Source organism: Phalacrocorax carbo, chromosome 6 (assembly GCF_963921805.1).
Source record: "Phalacrocorax carbo chromosome 6, bPhaCar2.1, whole genome shotgun sequence".
NCBI classification, from domain to species: domain Eukaryota; kingdom Metazoa; phylum Chordata; class Aves; order Suliformes; family Phalacrocoracidae; genus Phalacrocorax; species Phalacrocorax carbo.
In genome coordinates, this window is record NC_087518.1 from 12,009,629 (window position 1) to 12,027,256 (window position 17,628).

The 17,628-nt window shown below is 41.6% G+C and overlaps 1 protein-coding gene across 6 annotated transcripts in view; it reads right to left on the minus strand.

Moving 5' to 3' along the window:
- Nucleotides 1-116: 116 nt before the first annotated feature.
- The window catches only part of SLC6A6 (solute carrier family 6 member 6), a 58,756-nt gene continuing 41,244 nt past the window's right edge, over nt 117-17,628 (minus strand). For all 6 annotated transcript variants that reach the window (XM_064453717.1, XM_064453716.1, XM_064453720.1 and 3 more), the window contains 6 exons: nt 14,520-14,632; nt 11,732-11,869; nt 10,583-10,685; nt 9,561-9,661; nt 8,699-8,869; nt 117-7,195 (listed from right to left, as the gene is read on the minus strand). In XM_064453717.1, coding sequence (XP_064309787.1) covers nt 7,055-7,195; nt 8,699-8,869; nt 9,561-9,661; nt 10,583-10,685; nt 11,732-11,869; nt 14,520-14,632 — 767 coding nt within the window. In that variant the 3' untranslated portion in view covers nt 117-7,054. The remainder of the gene's footprint in view (nt 7,196-8,698; nt 8,870-9,560; nt 9,662-10,582; nt 10,686-11,731; nt 11,870-14,519; nt 14,633-17,628) is intronic.

Genomic DNA, 17,628 nt, shown 5'->3' on the forward strand with positions numbered 1-17,628 from the left:
AATGGAATATTTTATAAGGCCAAAATAACCCCAAAGCAACAACCCCACATTAAATAAGAGGATTAAAGGAAGAATTGCGCTACTCAAAGACCAAAAAAGGTATCCAAGAGCATAGATGGTTTATAAAGGAAAGTTTTATTTTCAATTATAAGGTGATTACAAACTCATCTAAAAAAGCAAAGATGACTTAAAAATGTCCATATACATTTTATTCATCTAAAAAGCAAAACAGAAACTGCAAAATACAAACATTTACCATATACACAAAGGCTAGGGTTTTTTGGATTAAATTACACTCCAGGATTCTTTTCAAATACAAATATTCCGGTTTTGGAACACACAAAAAATGTTTTAAAATGTTTTAAAAATATTTTTAAGTATTTGTTTTTAAAAAAGTTCAGATGACTCTTATAAGGAGGCCAGCAACAATGGTGCCTCCTTGCTGTATGTGCTACTCATCATGTTACTGTAGTCACAGTTGCTAATAATTTAAATAATTAAAAAAAACCACCACTGTTTTTTAGTCAAATACATCAAACAAGATGGACCACCTCTTATAACGTGAAGTCCCTGGCAACGTTATCAGGTAACAATCACAACATTACACTGGAGATAAACAACATCCTATTGAACAACAAGCACTTCAGAACAGTACTGGGATGCTGCAACGCTGAGAGACTGTTGCTGGCTTCCAAAACAGGAGCAGGTGACAAACTTACTCAACTTGCCCCCAAGGATTTTTTTTCCCAGCCTCTCAGCATGATTTTGCCACTGTTCTCATTTTTTTATTATATATTGAAAACAAAAATAAAATGGTCTGAACATCTCAGCTGCAGAAGCAGATGGGTTTGGAAACAATCTGTATCATGCTAACATGTGCTATACTACAGGACCAAAGCCTTCCCCTGCATATGCACGCACACAAAAGCACACATGCACAGCTCCTTAGCATAATCATTTAACTTTGGGGTTTTTTTTTATTTATTTATTTTTATTTCTTTCTTCTGATTGTTTTCAAGCTGGGCCATGTTTTCACTTGCTGCAAACAGGAACGCAAACAGCACTGTCCTGCTGTGCACTGCAGAGCCAAACCATAGGGAGGAAGCTTCCAGAAACTTGTTCCTTTTTAAAGTGTCTTTAATTTGCTTTAGTCTAAAGCTCAGGGCTGTGTAAAGCTTATGGTGATTCAGTTCTGACACTGTTACTGATTATTTCAAATTAAGACACAGCAGCGATACAAAAAGGCTGTGTCTGCGCTGCCATTCAATAGTCCAGCAATGCCAGCAGGGTCAGGCTCTTTTCCAGTTGCAAGCCCTGGCTCCAAAGTTTTCCACCTTTGTTGGGAGAAGTGTGTGTGAGGTGAATTAATTTTCCTTAATGTTTTTAATCTGCAAAATTTCAAGCTTGCAGTTTTGGATTTTTTTTGGTCAGATGGTGTCTGAAGCTTTTTCTGTTCTTGTTTTAGGACATGAGTAAATTGAAATTACCAATTCACAATGACAATTGGAAAAAACACACCAAAAATCAACTGTTTATGTTTATTTTTTAAATAGAAAAAATTTTTTTTTTCCAAGCAGAGAAGCATTTTCTGTGTCAAGTTTATTTGGGCTGGCAGAAAAGAGCCATGATCCTATGGGTGGTGCAGGGCTGGACCAGGCAGTTTTCCAGCTGGGGCTTGCGCTCATTAAGCTCAAGTCTTCCTTGATCAAGCTTTCTAGTAAACTCATATTGACCTTTGATACCAATAGAAAATTTTTGTGACCAAAGCATGGAGCTCAGGGAGTCTCTTTTGCACATGGGGTTTTTTGGGGTTTCAAGTATTACCAAATCAACTGAATACTTAATTTCTTAAGCTTATCTTTGATTACAAGAAATAAAATGAGCTATTAGGGGCTGACAGTTCCTGACCTTTGCTCATGCAAATATACAAATACACAACTACACATCAGTCCTAACCACAAAGCTTTGGATGCTGATTATGGAGAAAAGAAGTCCAAGGCAGCTGCCTGAAGCCACACCACACCTAACTTCCCATACCAGGAGCCTTGTGGTGCTTACAAGGAGCCAGAAGAGTTTTCAAGTCCAACCTCAAGGCAGTCTTGTAGGGGCCACAGTCCAGGATTTTGTCACTACGTTCCCTCTTTCACCACCCCCAATTTAGGAAAGGCCACTTGGGCACCCTGGCAGGTCGGCTCTTTGCAGGCAAGTGATGCCTAAACCTTCTCAATCCTCATCCTGAACAGCTCTGCAAGACTTGCGCACATGATCTGCAGCCTTGGAATAGAAGCAATGTTCCCACTTGTGTGCATGCATATGAGGGTGAAAGAGTTCATCTACTAGTCTACTTAAACACAGAGGGTTTTTTTAATTTTTTTTTTTTACTCAAAGTTTGAGTGTCCTGGAAATGATGTCAGGGTCATCTTTCTTCCAAGTGTACTTGAGCTGCTTAACTAATTTGTCCACTCCATTCAATACACAGTTTATTAACATTTTATATACATTATGCCTCCATGAGTGATCCTGCAGTGACCACCTGCCATGGAAGCTAATAATCAGTTATTTAAAAACATTCAAAACGTTCTCCCATGGATGGAGTTTTGCCATTGATGCAACAAGTGGGAGCTTTGAACCCAAGTGTGACAAGCATGACCTCACCAAAACTGTAAGTCTCCCTGGTAAAGGTCTACTGACTGGAAGTGTCCATGTGTCTTCAGAGCTACTCGAATTGCCTAATGCTGAGACAGAGAAGAGGAACCAGGAGTATCTGCTGTTGAGAAAGGAGGATACACAAGGACTGAAAACAGCTGCAGAAGATGCTATCCTGACAGTGACATTAAAGTCTCTGCTGATGTTGTTGGGATTTCTTTTGTGTTACAGCAATCATAAGGCTGCACCTTTTTTTTTTGTTTTCCTGCTCTCCCCAAGAACAGCTGCAAAAATCAGTTTTGCTGCTCTGTTTCAGCAGACCGTTCCTAACTCCCCTTCACTCCAGGAGCTGCACTGCTGCTGCAGGGTGACCACCAGCATTATTCTAGATGGCAAACACAGCTGCTAGGCTTTTGTATTTTCATTTACAACACAGGACCAAATCCATTGTGGACCTACTATCTGACACTTTAAGGAGGACTTCTCTACATGTGTGTGGATCTGTTTGGACCAGATGAAAAGGAAAGCTATGGATGTGAAGGAAAATGAGAACAATAACAACAACAACAATAAAAACCAGTTCTATTTATGAAATCATACTGTTTAAATACCAAAATACAGACTACTGGTAAAGTCCCTTACAATAGATGCCCATTCAGTGAGATCATAACTAGTGACAGGTGAACTGAAAAAGTTTGGAAAATTGAGGAAAATATGAAACAGGTTGGAAAAAAATCTTGTGGGGCAAATGCTCCCCTTTACATTTCTACTATCTCTTGATTTCAGTTCAGCTGGGAATAAATACTGCTGAAAAATCTGCTGCTTTCAAGCCCAAAGGAACCCATGAATACAAAGGTGTATGAACTATGAAAAGGTGTGGGTTTTTTTTGTCTTGTTTTATTCTGGTTTTAAACTCAGGGGTATAGTTTTAAAGCTGTCATGCCAAAAATGCACTAACTTTTCCCTGGATCCAAACCAGTTCATCTATGACTAGTCATGATATTTTAAATAGAGTTCCTCATTTACATAAAATAGGTCACAAGTGTTTAAACAAGTAAATTAGGAAACAAAAATCAGTTGTATTTGGAGTCAGAAATAGGTAGAAAACACAGACTTTTTTAAAAAACTATTTTTTAATAAATTTGGCAGAGGATCATGTTGAAATGCAAATTTATCACGAAGAAAAGTTCAGAAATCTGATAAAAGTGTTAGGAAAAAACCCAAAACTGTAAAAATGTGAGTGTGCTCACTGGAACTCAAACCCCAGATAAGCCAAGAAGAATTAATTCGGGGGTTTTTTTGAGGGAATAGAAGAAGGGAGAGGGGAACTGTTTTCCAGAAACAATTTCTTAGCTCTTCGTGAGTCCCAGGCCTCCCTTGCAGTCATGCTAAAGAGCACAGCAGGGCCCGAGGAGGTGACATAGAGAACAAGTCAATGAGGTTGTTGCATATGTGCGAGACATTTTTCACTTGGTACATGGAAGCGACTGATTTGAATGGCACAGTTCGTATTGAAATGGGGCTGGGTTCTAGTTCTCTAGTAGTTGTACATTGAAAGGTGTAGTATTAGCCCTCTGGTTCTTAACACAAAGATGCTCTCCACAATGTGGGAGATGGCTAAATACCCAGCTGACTTACTGGAGACATCTTTGATGAAGCCAAACCATTATTTTTCCCTAACTAAAGCTTGTCTCAGCTCTATAGCATGAAAGTGATGTGCAAACTATTATCTCAAACACAGTTGTATGATGATGTGTATGTATATATAAATAAGCATCAGTATTTCATCTGCACTTACAGAAACCATTAATTTAGACCCCCTTTAACCTGCTACTGCTTCTTTACCCAGGCAAGCGTGTCTATTTACTGCAGACACTAAAAATGAGGGTCCAAGCTGAAGCCCACTAAGAGAGTTATCTTTGATTGCATTTCCTTGCCTTTGATGGTTAAAGGCTATTAAAAAAAAAAAAAAAACAAACAAAAAAACCCCTGTATGCATATGTCATTATTTTGGGCACATTTGATGACACCCACTAGCTCGTGGCATTCTTCTAGTGACCTTAGACGGCTATTGCCACTGGCCCAGCAGGTGACATTGGATGTTTGCCATCTCCAGCTGTGGAACAGTTTCATTTGTAAGTCTCATAATATGGTAACCAGAAAAAGAAAACCAAAGCAGTTCTGCCATGGCTGATTTTGTTGCTGCAAGCCAGCTACCTGATGTAAAAATGTGTACAAATTCAAACTAGAAAGATTTTCAAAGTTATAGTTGCAGCTACTTTTTCCTTTTTTTTTATTATTATTATTTTGGTCCATCTCACAAGTTTTAAATCACCCCTGTTCTGTTACAGGAAAACCAACAAGCTAATCAAGAAGTGTTTGTGCTGCTGCAGCCAGTTAGCCCATGGGACAAGAAAAAATAAAATAAAACTACTGTGTAGGAATGTTAAGAACTGGATATGTTCCTGTTTAAATGACAAACTTTGCCATGACAGACTAAGCTGACAGCAGAATAAACAGATACAAACTCTGTTTTTATCAAGCATTTCCTCTAAATACCTTCGAATAGCCTAACTGTGGTATTATTAGAAGAAAAAAAGACCTCTCCCTCTAATACAATGCCCACAAGAAAAGGCTGAGTTTCGCCAGAGAACCTGTTCCCAGCATAACCTGCTCAAGTTAAAAAAAAAAAAACAACAAACCAAAAACAAAGAAAGGATTTTGTCCATGTTTTGGACAGTCTTCAGGGAGCAATCCCCCATGGAAACATCCACCTAGCCCACACGAAGTGGAACGCCCACTCCTACGCTCCTTGTAGTGGCTTCTCTTCACTCCCCAGTCTACCCTGGAACGATACGCAATTCTTTCTGACCAAATACAAAGCATTTCAGTGTTATATGTTCCCTTTGCTTTAACTTAAAATCTTCAAAGCCCTATTTCTTCAGCACATAAGATTCCTAAACCTCATAAATATTTCTGCCACCCTCCAATCCCCCTAAAAAAGAAAAAAAATTACGGTTTAACCCAATGGTGGGCAAGGAGACTGGGGGCCCTAGGTCCACTGCTGCTATTTAGTAACATGAGACAAAAGACTTTGCCCTTTTGCCTGTTCCCCAAACAGCAATGAACCACCCCCAAATAAATAAATAAAGCAAATCCTGGTCACCAAACTTGGCAAAGCATTTTTGAGATACATGGATGAAAAGCATCTGATTGCTGAGTGATGATATTATCTTTGTTACTATTATTATTAACAATGTGTCTGCTATAGATACCGGTTACACCAGGTGTAGGTGAGTGGTTTTGTTCCACCTGTCGGGGATGACCTGGCTTGTGTTCACCTTTGGACAGTCAGAATCCAGAAGGGATTCTTTTATTTTTTCTGTCCAAAACTACACTCCAATAATTTACACACAAACAAATGAGCAAGCCAATGTCTGAGGCACCCAGAGAGCAGGTGCTGTTTTTCCCCTCACAGCTCCTGGACACTCGCCCCCACTGCCCTGGGACCGGCTGCCCTTCCCAGTTTGCAGAATTCAAGTTTACACCAGTGCCACCACACTAAAATATGCTTTGCTGGAAAATTCAGGAGCAGGTACTCAACCTCTCCGCTCATGCACAAACAGCAGGCATTTTACTTAAGTTAAAAAAAAACACAAATAAAGCAAAAATTTTTTAAAAAGAAAGAAAAAAAAGAGTGAACCATGCCAAATCCTGCAAACGCCTTCCTAAAGTTCTCCTCTTGTCTGCATGACAGGGTCCCAATGCCGTGCTTGGGAGGGATGGCCACGAGGCTTTTCACACCCAGCTTCTCTGCCTCCCTTGCAAACTCTCTGCTCCAGCTGCCTGGCTGTATCTTTACTCAGGGGCTGTGCTAAACATAACTGTACCTTTTCCCTGATGTGACCCTGAAGCCTGTCGTTTACCACAATTGAACCAGAGGGTGGAAATACTACACCTTTGAAAATTATCTTGAAACAGTGTCTTTTTTTTAATCTATCTCTCAACAGAGCTACTTTTGTGTGTTCTGTAGGTTACCCTGCTCCCAAACATACCAGCACCTAAAATTGCGTTCTGAGACTTGAATGTATTGCTGGCAAGACAATCAATTCAAGTGGTAAGGTATATAATATTTAGAGATAAAGAGATATATATTAAAAAAACCCCAGTAATAGTAAATTCCTGTAATATGTCTAGTCTGATATGAAAGCTCTCCCTCTACAGAGAGACATCTGCTGTGATTACTTTACAAAATATTAAAAAAAAAACCACACACAAAAAATAACTTTCTCTGTGAGAAATAAAAATAAACCCTAGTGCAAATATAAAGCTCTGTAAACCTGGTCCTATGAGAATCTATGGTTAGTAAACGGCAGTTAAAGCAGGTTTATCCTCTCACAGAGAGAGCTCACATCATGGTTTCCACAATGATATGAGTTGGCTTGATCAATCCGCCATTCGAAGTTCCATTGGGGCAGAAGGGGGTGCCGCTCTCTGTTTCTTTGGACCACCGATTCACTTCCTTGGGGGCAGCCACCGCTTTTATCCTCTGCAAGAAAGAAGAAAAGCAAAGGTGAGAAGACCAAGTAGTCCCTGTAATCTCTATGGGCAGGATGGAGGACGTGGCAATCTGAGGATGGGGATGGTGGCCATCAGAGACATGCCTATGCCACCTGGCTCTGCAAGAACGTGGGGACCTGGGCTGCAGAGCACCGTGTTCAACTTTTGCTCAGCTGCAGAGCCTGATTTGACACAGGAAATCAGACACGAGAGGGCATTCATGGCGTTATCCAGCATCCTGCACGTTGGGCTTTCAGTGCTGCAGCTGCTTCTCAAATTATGTGCATTCTCCTTCCTCATTTAGAAACAGCTCTGCCTTTTAGCCCAGCCGTTCCTTGCCAAGTGGCAACTTCTCTCCTACATCTAAGTTCACAAAGGAAGAACTAAATGGCATCTGACCAGTGTTTACTCTTTTTCCTTTCCTAACATGGTCTTTGAGGAGTGTTTTGGCTACTTTTAGGCTTGTCTCTCAATAGATAGTGACAATGTAGGCAGGAAAATAAACACTCATGAAAATGCTCTGGCCACAGCTGAAAAAGACCATTAAGACTTGGATGAAAACAAATGCAAGCATTTATGCTTTGGGAAACATTCTTTTTTTTATTCTAGTCTCTCTTTTCTCCTAACCTGAAGTGTCCTACTTTCTCCTCCAAGAATACCCTGGGCTGCATTTAAGACCATCTCATTAGGCAAAAACAAAACTGATCTGAAACCTTAGAAGAGAACTGCTAAGTTTCATGCTCACACAGTCTCTAAAAAATTTCCACCGGACAAAAAATAAATCAGGGGAACCTGTGCTAAACTGTGAAGGGCAAGAGATTGCCTGCAAATCAAAAGCTGAGAGAACCAACACTGTCAAGTCAGACTCAGACCCAAAGTTTTCCAAAGATCAGGGCAATCTGGATCCAGTGTTTTGATTTGATTCATTAGGAATAATAAAAAAAATAATTAAAAAGCTAAAAAGTCAGGCTCACTGGCATAAGTGTTTGACCTTTATTCAGTCCCCCAGAGTGAAGGCCGTGCCTGAGAGTCACACAATCCACAGCTGGATCCAAATTTCCCTGAAATTCAGTGAGCTCTTAGACAGCTGGGTTTGACTCAGCTCTCTCTCTCTCTCTCTCATTTTCTCAGTAATTTGTAGGATGGTGCTTCCTTGTCCCCATGGGCTGGAGAAGAGAGATCTGGCACTGGGAAGCACCCTTGAGCACTTGTCTGCACATGGAGGCAACTATTTGCCAAGCTAGAAACTGCACAAGTGGGATGCAAGGAAAATCACCTGGTGTTTGCCTGAGGACAGAAGGCTTTGTGTTTGTTCTGCTGCTACTGTTTGCCCAACGGACAGCTGATGTTATTTGCATTCACTGCAGGAGAGGTACCCACTTGGCCCTACCTGGGCAAGGTGGCAGTTTTCCAAGCATTGCGATTATTTTGTATAAAACACAGTGAGTTAGGGCTCCCTTGCTCCTCTAGACAGACAACTAGTTGCTCTTACCTCAATAAGCGACCCATCTGACTGTATGATGCGGATGACCATCACCATAGGGATGCAGATCATGGAGGAAAGGGCAAGAACCCAGCCCAGGCCAATTGCCCAGTCTGGGTATGTGTAGACCTTGTTGTAGGTCAGTGGTTTGTACTTGGCCAAAGAAAAGATAAAGCACCCCTGTAGATGAAAAAGGAAAACAAAGTGAGGCTCAAAAAATGCTGAAAGCTGTATGGCTCTGGTGCTACCACCGGCCCTAAGGAAGACAGGTAGTGAAAGGCAGAGCTGATGGATACCATATGTATTTTAAACCAATGGGGAAATTATTCTTTTATTTAAATTATTGAAAGAGCATCTGTATCTGCTTAAATGTAAACTGTTGCTTGACAATAGGGTGTTAAGCAATGGTGATGAAGAGCTGCAGTACGTTGCCTGTTCTTTTTCAGGGCTCATGTACTTGTTGTGCATTGCAAGGAGCTTACTGGGGTGCTCCCTCTAGCAAACAAAATACTTCAAGCTGCCTCAGACTGCTCAAGCCTTTTTGTTAAAATGGCCTAGTAGTCCTATCACTTGAAGTAGGGACTGCTCTTTGGAGAGTGAGTTTTCTGTGTCAAGAATGTAATATTTTGTCAATCCTAAGAAAAAAAACACTCAAATGTAGACTACTGCCATTTATGCAGGCACAGCGGAGGGCTGTCACATTAACAGCTAACATCTGAGAAGATGATGTCTTTGAGGGTTATGTTCAAGCCTCCAGCAGCTCTTTGCAAATTGGTTTCTGAATGCAACAGCCTTCACTTGAAGAGACGTAGTAAGAGGTGGCTCAGAGCTGCTACATGGAAGACTTGAAAGAGCCCAGGTCAGTACTTACCACGCAAAGAACTGGTGTGATCACAATCCAGCTCCATTTCATCCAGGGACCAGGTCTGTATCCAATCATATCCTCAATGGCATCATAAATATTATCAGCGCCTATAATGTATAGTGAGCACATTTATCAGAATCGAGCATGTAGGATTACAGCTGCTTCCCTAGCCCCCCCCAAGGGATATTTAAAGGGAAGATGAGGGTGTCAGATGTATTGTTCAAATGCCTCCCATGGCTCTGAAGTTCAAGATGATTTTCTCCTTAAGAAGCTCAAAGGTTGCAGAACCATCTCATCCTACACACCCCTCATTATATAGACGCAGGAGTGTAATGCTAATCCCTCCTGCCCAATCCTCTCCCCACAGTCTCACTGATCTTGCCAGGGGATCACCATGGGAAGCCCACAACTGCAAACAGTGCACCCTGCTTCCACAGAAATTTGACTGATGCAAAATGAAGGCTTTTTTTTTGCTTTCCTAAGGAGATGGAGTACATGAAGAATCAGGGAAATGACCAGTCCTAAGCGTCAAACAACTTATGATCTCCTTCCTCAGCTACCGTCTCATGCAGCTACATAGGCTACTGTCAGACCTTGGTACTCGGCATTGCCTAACAATAATGGGAGAGAATATACTTTTCTGCCAGCCTTCCTTTTGTATTTCCTATTTGGTTGGCTTGCCCCTTGCAGACATTACAGCTTTGAAAGGCAATTCTCTGAGAGACAAACAGAAATTTTCACGGCTGGCCAAACTTTCAACTCTCATCTCTAAACTTAACACATGTGAATGCTTAGTTGTGCCTTTATTAATTAGCAACGGAAAAATACTCATTTTTGTGTGGAAGAACACTGGAGGCTGGCTTCATCCCAGATGCAAATTTGTCTCCAAGAGGTCAGTGCAAATTTATATTAATGGCATGTGTCTGTTGCTGGGAAGAAGATTCTGGGGTGGCTGATGATTAAATGTTTGACTAACAATATTGTCACTGAGTCATCAAAAGATATCAGATGAAAGGATTCTCACTTACCATAAACCCAGGCTACAGCAATACATTCAAAGAATGCAACCCACAAAAGGCATACACCACTAGCTGCATAGTAGTCAAAGAGTTGAAAAACATACATGCCACCCTGTGAAAGAGAGACACATTGTATTAGGATCCAACAGGAAAAAAGCTGAATACTTCAGGCTCAGCTCCCAGTAACATCTACTGACATATCCTAATGATTGCTGTCTAACAAGACGAAATACCAGGCAAGCAGGTAAGGTAAATATTTAGTATTACCTTCCCCAGGGAACAGGCATGTTTACTACAAGCATCCAAACAAGACGATGATTAAACAAAATTAAGCCACTTAGTATAATCTACTGAGCCACTTAAATCTTTCCTTCTTAAAAGTATTTTAGGATGGGCATTTATAGAAACAAATGATGCAAAGAAATAATAGGTCGCCTCCTAACATTAACACCTCCAAAATACTAAAAATGGAAGTCAGTTCATCAGGAGGGTCTTAATTTATGAATTGGTGGAAGGACTTTTTTAATGAGAAGACTTCATTTTCCTCTTTCTAACTATTTACTTATACTATGCTGTTACACTCTTTGCTCTCACTACACTGACCTGCACTTTTACTTGAAAAATTGTGTTTGTTAGGCACCTCTGCTGCAGGTGTTATTTTAATTCTCACAGTCATGCTCTTCCAGTTGTTTTTAAAAGCCGGCTTGGATTTTATTTTGGAGATAAATATCACAACAGTACAGCCACTGGAACATATTCCCATCTTGTTTATACTAGAATAAATCCAGAGGTATTTAATTGATTAAAATCTGTGTAACTAAGATAAAAATCTCTTTCCCTGCATGCACTGGATGGATTCTTAACCTGCTCTGCTGAAGGTTCCCAATGTTTCATCATTTGAAGCCAGATGTTAATATTCATACTCATGTTGATTAGTACCTGAGATCAGACTGAATTTAATGAGATTTCATTTCTCTGTTCCTCTGACTGAAGAGGGGGGAATATGTAGCTCCCTTTCAAAATGATTTCAGATCTAGGGATGAAAGATGGTCTGTAGATCTAAAGAGCACCACTCCTCTGAGTGGCTAATTCTGTGCAGTCTCATTCATAGCTAAAATTGGTCTAAAAACTTGCTAAAAAAGTACTGGTGCTACTTACCTCAGTCACCATAGTTAGTCCCAGAAGATAGCTAAGGAAACACACTATAGCGATGAAGATTTCCCGTCGGTAACCCTTCCTTAGGAAGGATGGGTGCAGATCAACTAATGACGTGATCTGTCCTTCAACTTCAACAAACTAAAGGGGAAACAACAACAAAGAAACATGACTTGAAAATCACCCGCCATTCATTTTATCTGGGCTCATACTTGAACAAAGCCTCCACAGCAACACTCTGACTGTACTCTGTGGCAAAATGCTGCTCTGAATAAATTGGAAGCCATTTCTTTGTAACCCAGAGGTTGACATGTGGGGGTAGTTTTCAGCTTGGAGCAAGCTTTCAGAATTGCTGCTCATTTCCTAGCAGCCTTACGAACTACCAAAGGGGCTCTGTAAATGCAAGCTGCAAGGATAAAGGAAAAGGAACTTGATTTGATGGCAGGAAGGCACTTATATGGCTTTTATGTTGTAGCTGTTCCAGATGAATACAAGATGTACACTAGAAAAGAGGCAGAGAGAAAACAGTCAAAAAAGCCTAAGCTAGGACAATACCTCCCAGCCTTTTTTTGATGTGCCAGAAAACCTCACAGGTACTAGTTAGGATAATTCCACAATTGGATATAATGCTACTCTTGGGTGTGCTAGTGAAATCCAGCCAAGGGAAAGCAGACTTTGATGTGAAAAAGCAACACATCCTGACTGAACTTGTCTTTTCTGACCCTGTGAGCAGAGTACATCTGACTGAGGCTCTGGGGTACCTCTGCAGCAATAATGGAGCTGTTGATACAGTCCCCACACAAAGATTTGGTAAACTGTTTGCATGTGTAAACCAAAAATAGAGCTCTGAATAGATGAGCTAAAAAATTTACTTTATCTAGCATCACGATAACTGCATTTGTACTTACTTGCCATTGGAAAACTACATGTAAGATGTGTAACTTGAGTTAACCAAATAACCCAAACAGGATTTGAATAGAAGTTCAAAGTTAATCGAAAACCAGGTGCATTTCACCCATGGAGAAAAGCAACTACTGAACAAATTGGAAGAGAGATCATTCAGCTGGTCTGTACTTTCAGCCTGGCAAGGTACAAAAACACCAAGTTGACTGAAGACATTAGGATACCATGGAGAACCAAGGCTGCCTCTGTCTGAATGATCTTCACTTCAAGTGGATACGTCATCTTAGAACTAAGCGTTATCACAGGGAGTCTAAGAAATAGCATTATTTCAAGAAAAGCTAGCTTTTCCTACCCATAGGTGCCCTGTAACAACTCTACCCTCTTTAGACCACAAGCTAAAGCTCCATTTTGGAAATAAAGACCGTCCTGCAAACACTCCACCAGATTTTGTGGCCTCCTGTCCTGTTACTTTGACTTCTGTAAAACTGGTTTTCTTTTTAAATGCAAGCCTTTCCTTTGGGCTGATTTGATCTTAAACTGCTCGGCATTCCAGAAACCTGCTTGACTGCACTCCAAAAAACCAGAGTGGTGGAGGAGAGAAATTAAGCGCTCCAATTAGTTTTAATCATTCCACACAGTGAGGAGCTTTTTGAAATTACTAGACAGCTTCCAATTTGCATAAGCACAGGGTTGTTGAACCACAGCATTGGGCACTTTTACATTTACTTTGGAACGACTGAAAGTTGCTCACTAGGGTTCAAAGATTAAGCTGTAACGAGCAATTTAGGGCAAATGGAGTATCAAAAATGTAAGAGACTAAGTATACAACAACCGGGTAAAAAATCCATTTACAGATCTCTCCTCATATGAGAGCATTTAAGCTGAGTCAACATTTCATCCTTACCAACCGGGTTTTTATAATCTTAGCAACTTTCCATTTGAGTGCAGAAAGTTGCCTGTGGCCCTGAAAACTTTGGCAATTTTGAATGTGTAGTTACTGCATAATCCCTGGTCACCCATGTTTCCTTCTAAGTGGACTCGATCTAGAAATGATTTATAGGTTTTTTGGCAGCATTTAGTCCAACATTCCTATAAGCAACGACTGGGAAAAATAACCTAACTTCTTGGACTGAACTTTTGGATTTTTTTCATGCTCACTAATTAATAGCAGTGTATGCTATAATATTAGTACAGCTGGAACCCAAGACTCTCTCTGGCCTGTTTGGAGGTACTGAATGTGCACTGGTGATGTGAAAGTCAGCAGAATCCCAAGCTGCTCAGCAGCTCCAAGCCTAAGGCCACCAAAAAAGGCTGTGGCTTTGTCCTCTGACTGTTCACGAAGACACCCTGGATACACTGTACAAAACATTTTGTGTTTTTTGTGCCTCACGATGGCTTTGTTTTTCTTTTATGGCACTTGGCAACTGTCAAGGTCTATATTCCTAGTAGTTATTAATTCTTACAAAGTGTTTTAATGACACACTGCAGGTGACTGCAATGGCACAAAGTACTCTGTGGAGTAGACTGCTGTAGCCTTCTATGTTTTAAAATAATTAAGCTCTTCTCCAAATTAGGAAAATACTGCACGGCAACCAAAATGGTAGTATTGTGCGGCCAGACTGGGACTGCTATTTAGGTTAGGGAGTACTGCCCTAGTCTTGTGGACTCCATTAACTCCTGATGACAAAGACTTACTGAGCAACATCATACTGACTATCAACCAAAAGATCCATCAAATGCAGCCCCTGCACTAAAAAACAACCCAAATGGATTCCTCTTAAGCAGCATTACAGGTATTCTCTCCTTAACTCATGCCTGTGAAAACAGCTTTTCTCCGTCAGCAGCACTGAGACAATAAGCCACATATTATCTTACCCATTGTACTAACCTGGCTATCCAGTCCAAGCAACAGAAGCATAATAAAAAAAAGGATTGCCCAAAAGGTGGGCAGCGGCATCATGGACACAGCTTTTGGGTAGGCAATGAAGGCCAGGCCTGGACCTAGAGAAAGAGAAAATAGGGAAGCGGGAAGGGAAGGGAAAAGAAATAGTAAGTACCAGCTCTTTGGTAAAGGCAGCCACACTCAAATGCAGGAATGCCTGGTTCCGTTCAGATAAATCCAAACGCAGCTGGAAATACCAGAAGTGAAACAGTTTGGCTCTTTTATCTGAAATCGAAGCACGCATGACTACAGCAGAAACCACAGGCAAACCCCCGAGGCCATGGCTAACAGATCACCAGTTTTAACATCTGCCTTAAACATGCCAATAATGGAGGTGGTCCTACACCTGCCCCACTTGGACACAGGAAAGTATTGGGGCTGGGGGGAGAAGGGGTGACCCAGGGGAATGGCAGAATCCCACTGCTAGCCCACATGGTCACGATGAAGATGATGATGATGAAACTCTTTTGCATGCAGGGAAGGGACTCTGCTACAAACACTCCCTGGGATCTTTGCTACTGCAACCACTGCCTCCCTCTGTATGTAACCTCCAAACCCAACACGGCTTTTCTAGTGGGGGGTTTGCACTCCAGGAGTCTGCTCCCTTGCTTCTGCAAACCCTCACTGCTGCACTGAAGTGATCAGGCTATTCCTAATTATATCAGCTGTGGTCCCTGAAAAAAAATGCTTCCTGTGTCAGGAATTGCTGGTGTGTAAAATCACTCTATGTAAAATCACTTCCCCATGCTGGCATATCGCCTGTCCCTACCCAGCCAGCCTAGGCAGACCTGCCACAGTGACGCTAATATGACCAACGTCAGCCCCAACTGCAGGATGGATTGCAACAGTCTGGGAGCACCAGCAGGGCTGGGGCTAAGAGCCCGTCTTTTCTGCCGTGGAAACCAAAGCCTTGTTTGCAAGGGTTCTTCACTAGACTGGGTCTCGTCTGCGCTGTGGACCAGACGGCATCTCACTCACACCCACACACCGAGCATACGTGCAGTGCTCTCGCATGCTGATCTCCAAAGGCACTCTCACCTGGACCCAGGTGCTACCAGCTATTGCTTATGAGAGCTTTTGTTGAGAGAGAAAGAACCCTCTCCAAGTGGGAGACAGGAACACTGGCAATCTGGCATTTATGGCAGGCTTTAAGTGGCCGCAGAAATTTTGTGAAGCCGAAAAAAAAATCTGAGGGCAGATTTAAATTAATATTGAACCTGGGAATGCCTGGCTCATCTGCTTGTTTGTTTTAAGGAGCCTCAAAACCCAGCATCTTCCACAATTTTGAAGTGGATTCAAGTAATTTTCAATAGGAAAATGAATGGTTTTAAACTGCTGCAGTCTCTGATCTGTACAGAAAAATCTCTAACACTGCTCTTCCTACCTCCCACTTTTCCTTTCCAACAAGAAAGATGGAAAAAGAAGCAAGAGAAAGAGGTAAGAAAGGATGACTTTTTTTTTCAAACTAAAGAAAACTTTCAGTCATTGAAAATATTTGAACAGAAATAAATACAAATTAGCCAACAATTGAGCAACTAATTTTATTTAAAATGAAACACAACTAAGATTTTATATGACAGAAGATACCAAAAATTGGCGAGTGTCTCAAATTTTGGGGGGGCTTTGCTTTTTGCCCCCTAATTCAGCAGATATAGTAGATCCTCCCTGAGGGAGAACTGCTACCAAACAGCATTTGCAGCTAACCTGTGCAACTGATGAGACAGAAATAAAACTGCTCTCCTCAAAACTTGCTGCAATTCTGTATGCTGTGGCCAGTGAAACTGTCCTTGCACTGTGATATAGTCTAATACCAAGTGCCCTAAGCCCTGCACTATCTTTGATTTTCCTTTCAAACTAAGTGTTGAAATATAAAGAGGAAAGTCCGTGTGAAAGAAAATGTTCCTGGCAGCCCCTCGACTGAACAGAAATAATCTAAAATCATATTTAATTTGAAACTCTGCTGCTCTGAAGGGTGTTTTGCAAAAGTGAAGCACTTGTGACTATTATTAAGAGCTAATTAGGACTGCCACAATCCCAGCCCACTCACTGGTCGTTTGCTGGTGAAGTGCTGTGGCACAGCTGGAGATGTGCCCTGGCAGCAGAGCACTGCGGAGGCAGAGACCGGGCAAGCATTAAGAAGGCCAAGGCACTATAGTCGGGCCTGCTTTATCTGAATTTGTTTGCAACTGGATTTAAAAAAAAGGAGATTGCGTGCTGTTTTAACACTGCTACAAATTGCACAGGCAGTAATGTATTTCTTCCAGCCAGAGATGCAGCACAGATTAGACTGGACTCACTATGGCTTTGTTGAACCTTCACTGCTTTCCTCTCTCCCTTTAAAAGTATTTCTGAAAAAAAATCAAGTGCTATTTATTAAAAGTCTCCTTTCACTGGGAAGTCAAAGGGATCTAATGTAGATGTCATGTAAGTCTAAGCCAGTGAAGGCTGGCAGCAGCGACCAGTGCTTTAAGCAGAAGCCACCCCTCCCTACAAGGGTGTCCCAGGAACATTGCACCAAGACTGAATTTGGCACAGGTAAAAAAATGTGGCCATGAGATTCTGCCGTCAGCAAATTTTTTGATGTTCCCTGGGCTTGCAGGAAGGCAAACAAGAAAACAAATGGTGTCATGCATAGGGCAGGATGGATTTAACTCACTGGGCAGAGATGGGTAGGGAGTAGGAGGTCTTGACCCTGTGGACAACATCCTCTCCCTGGTGCTACAGCCAAGTGGCAGTGCCTCTGTTCACCCTTTGCTGACCCAGGGGAGCCGCTCTGACCTTGCATCATATGAAATCAAAAAAGACAAGGCTAAAAAAAGACGCTTAAACGCTTGCTGAATGTTTCTGTGCTGAGAAGTCAGCAGCAGGGCAGCAGTGGCACTGAGAGCCTCCGCCATGGCCCCGCACGGGCCCTGGGACGCTCATCCCTGGGGGACCAAGCGGCCTCCAGTAGCTCTGCACTCAATCTCTGCTGAGAAAGGCAGTGAGGAAACCCATAGTAAGTGGTTTGGATAATTTTGGCTAATTTTGATATTGTTTACTGCCATGTAAAAAT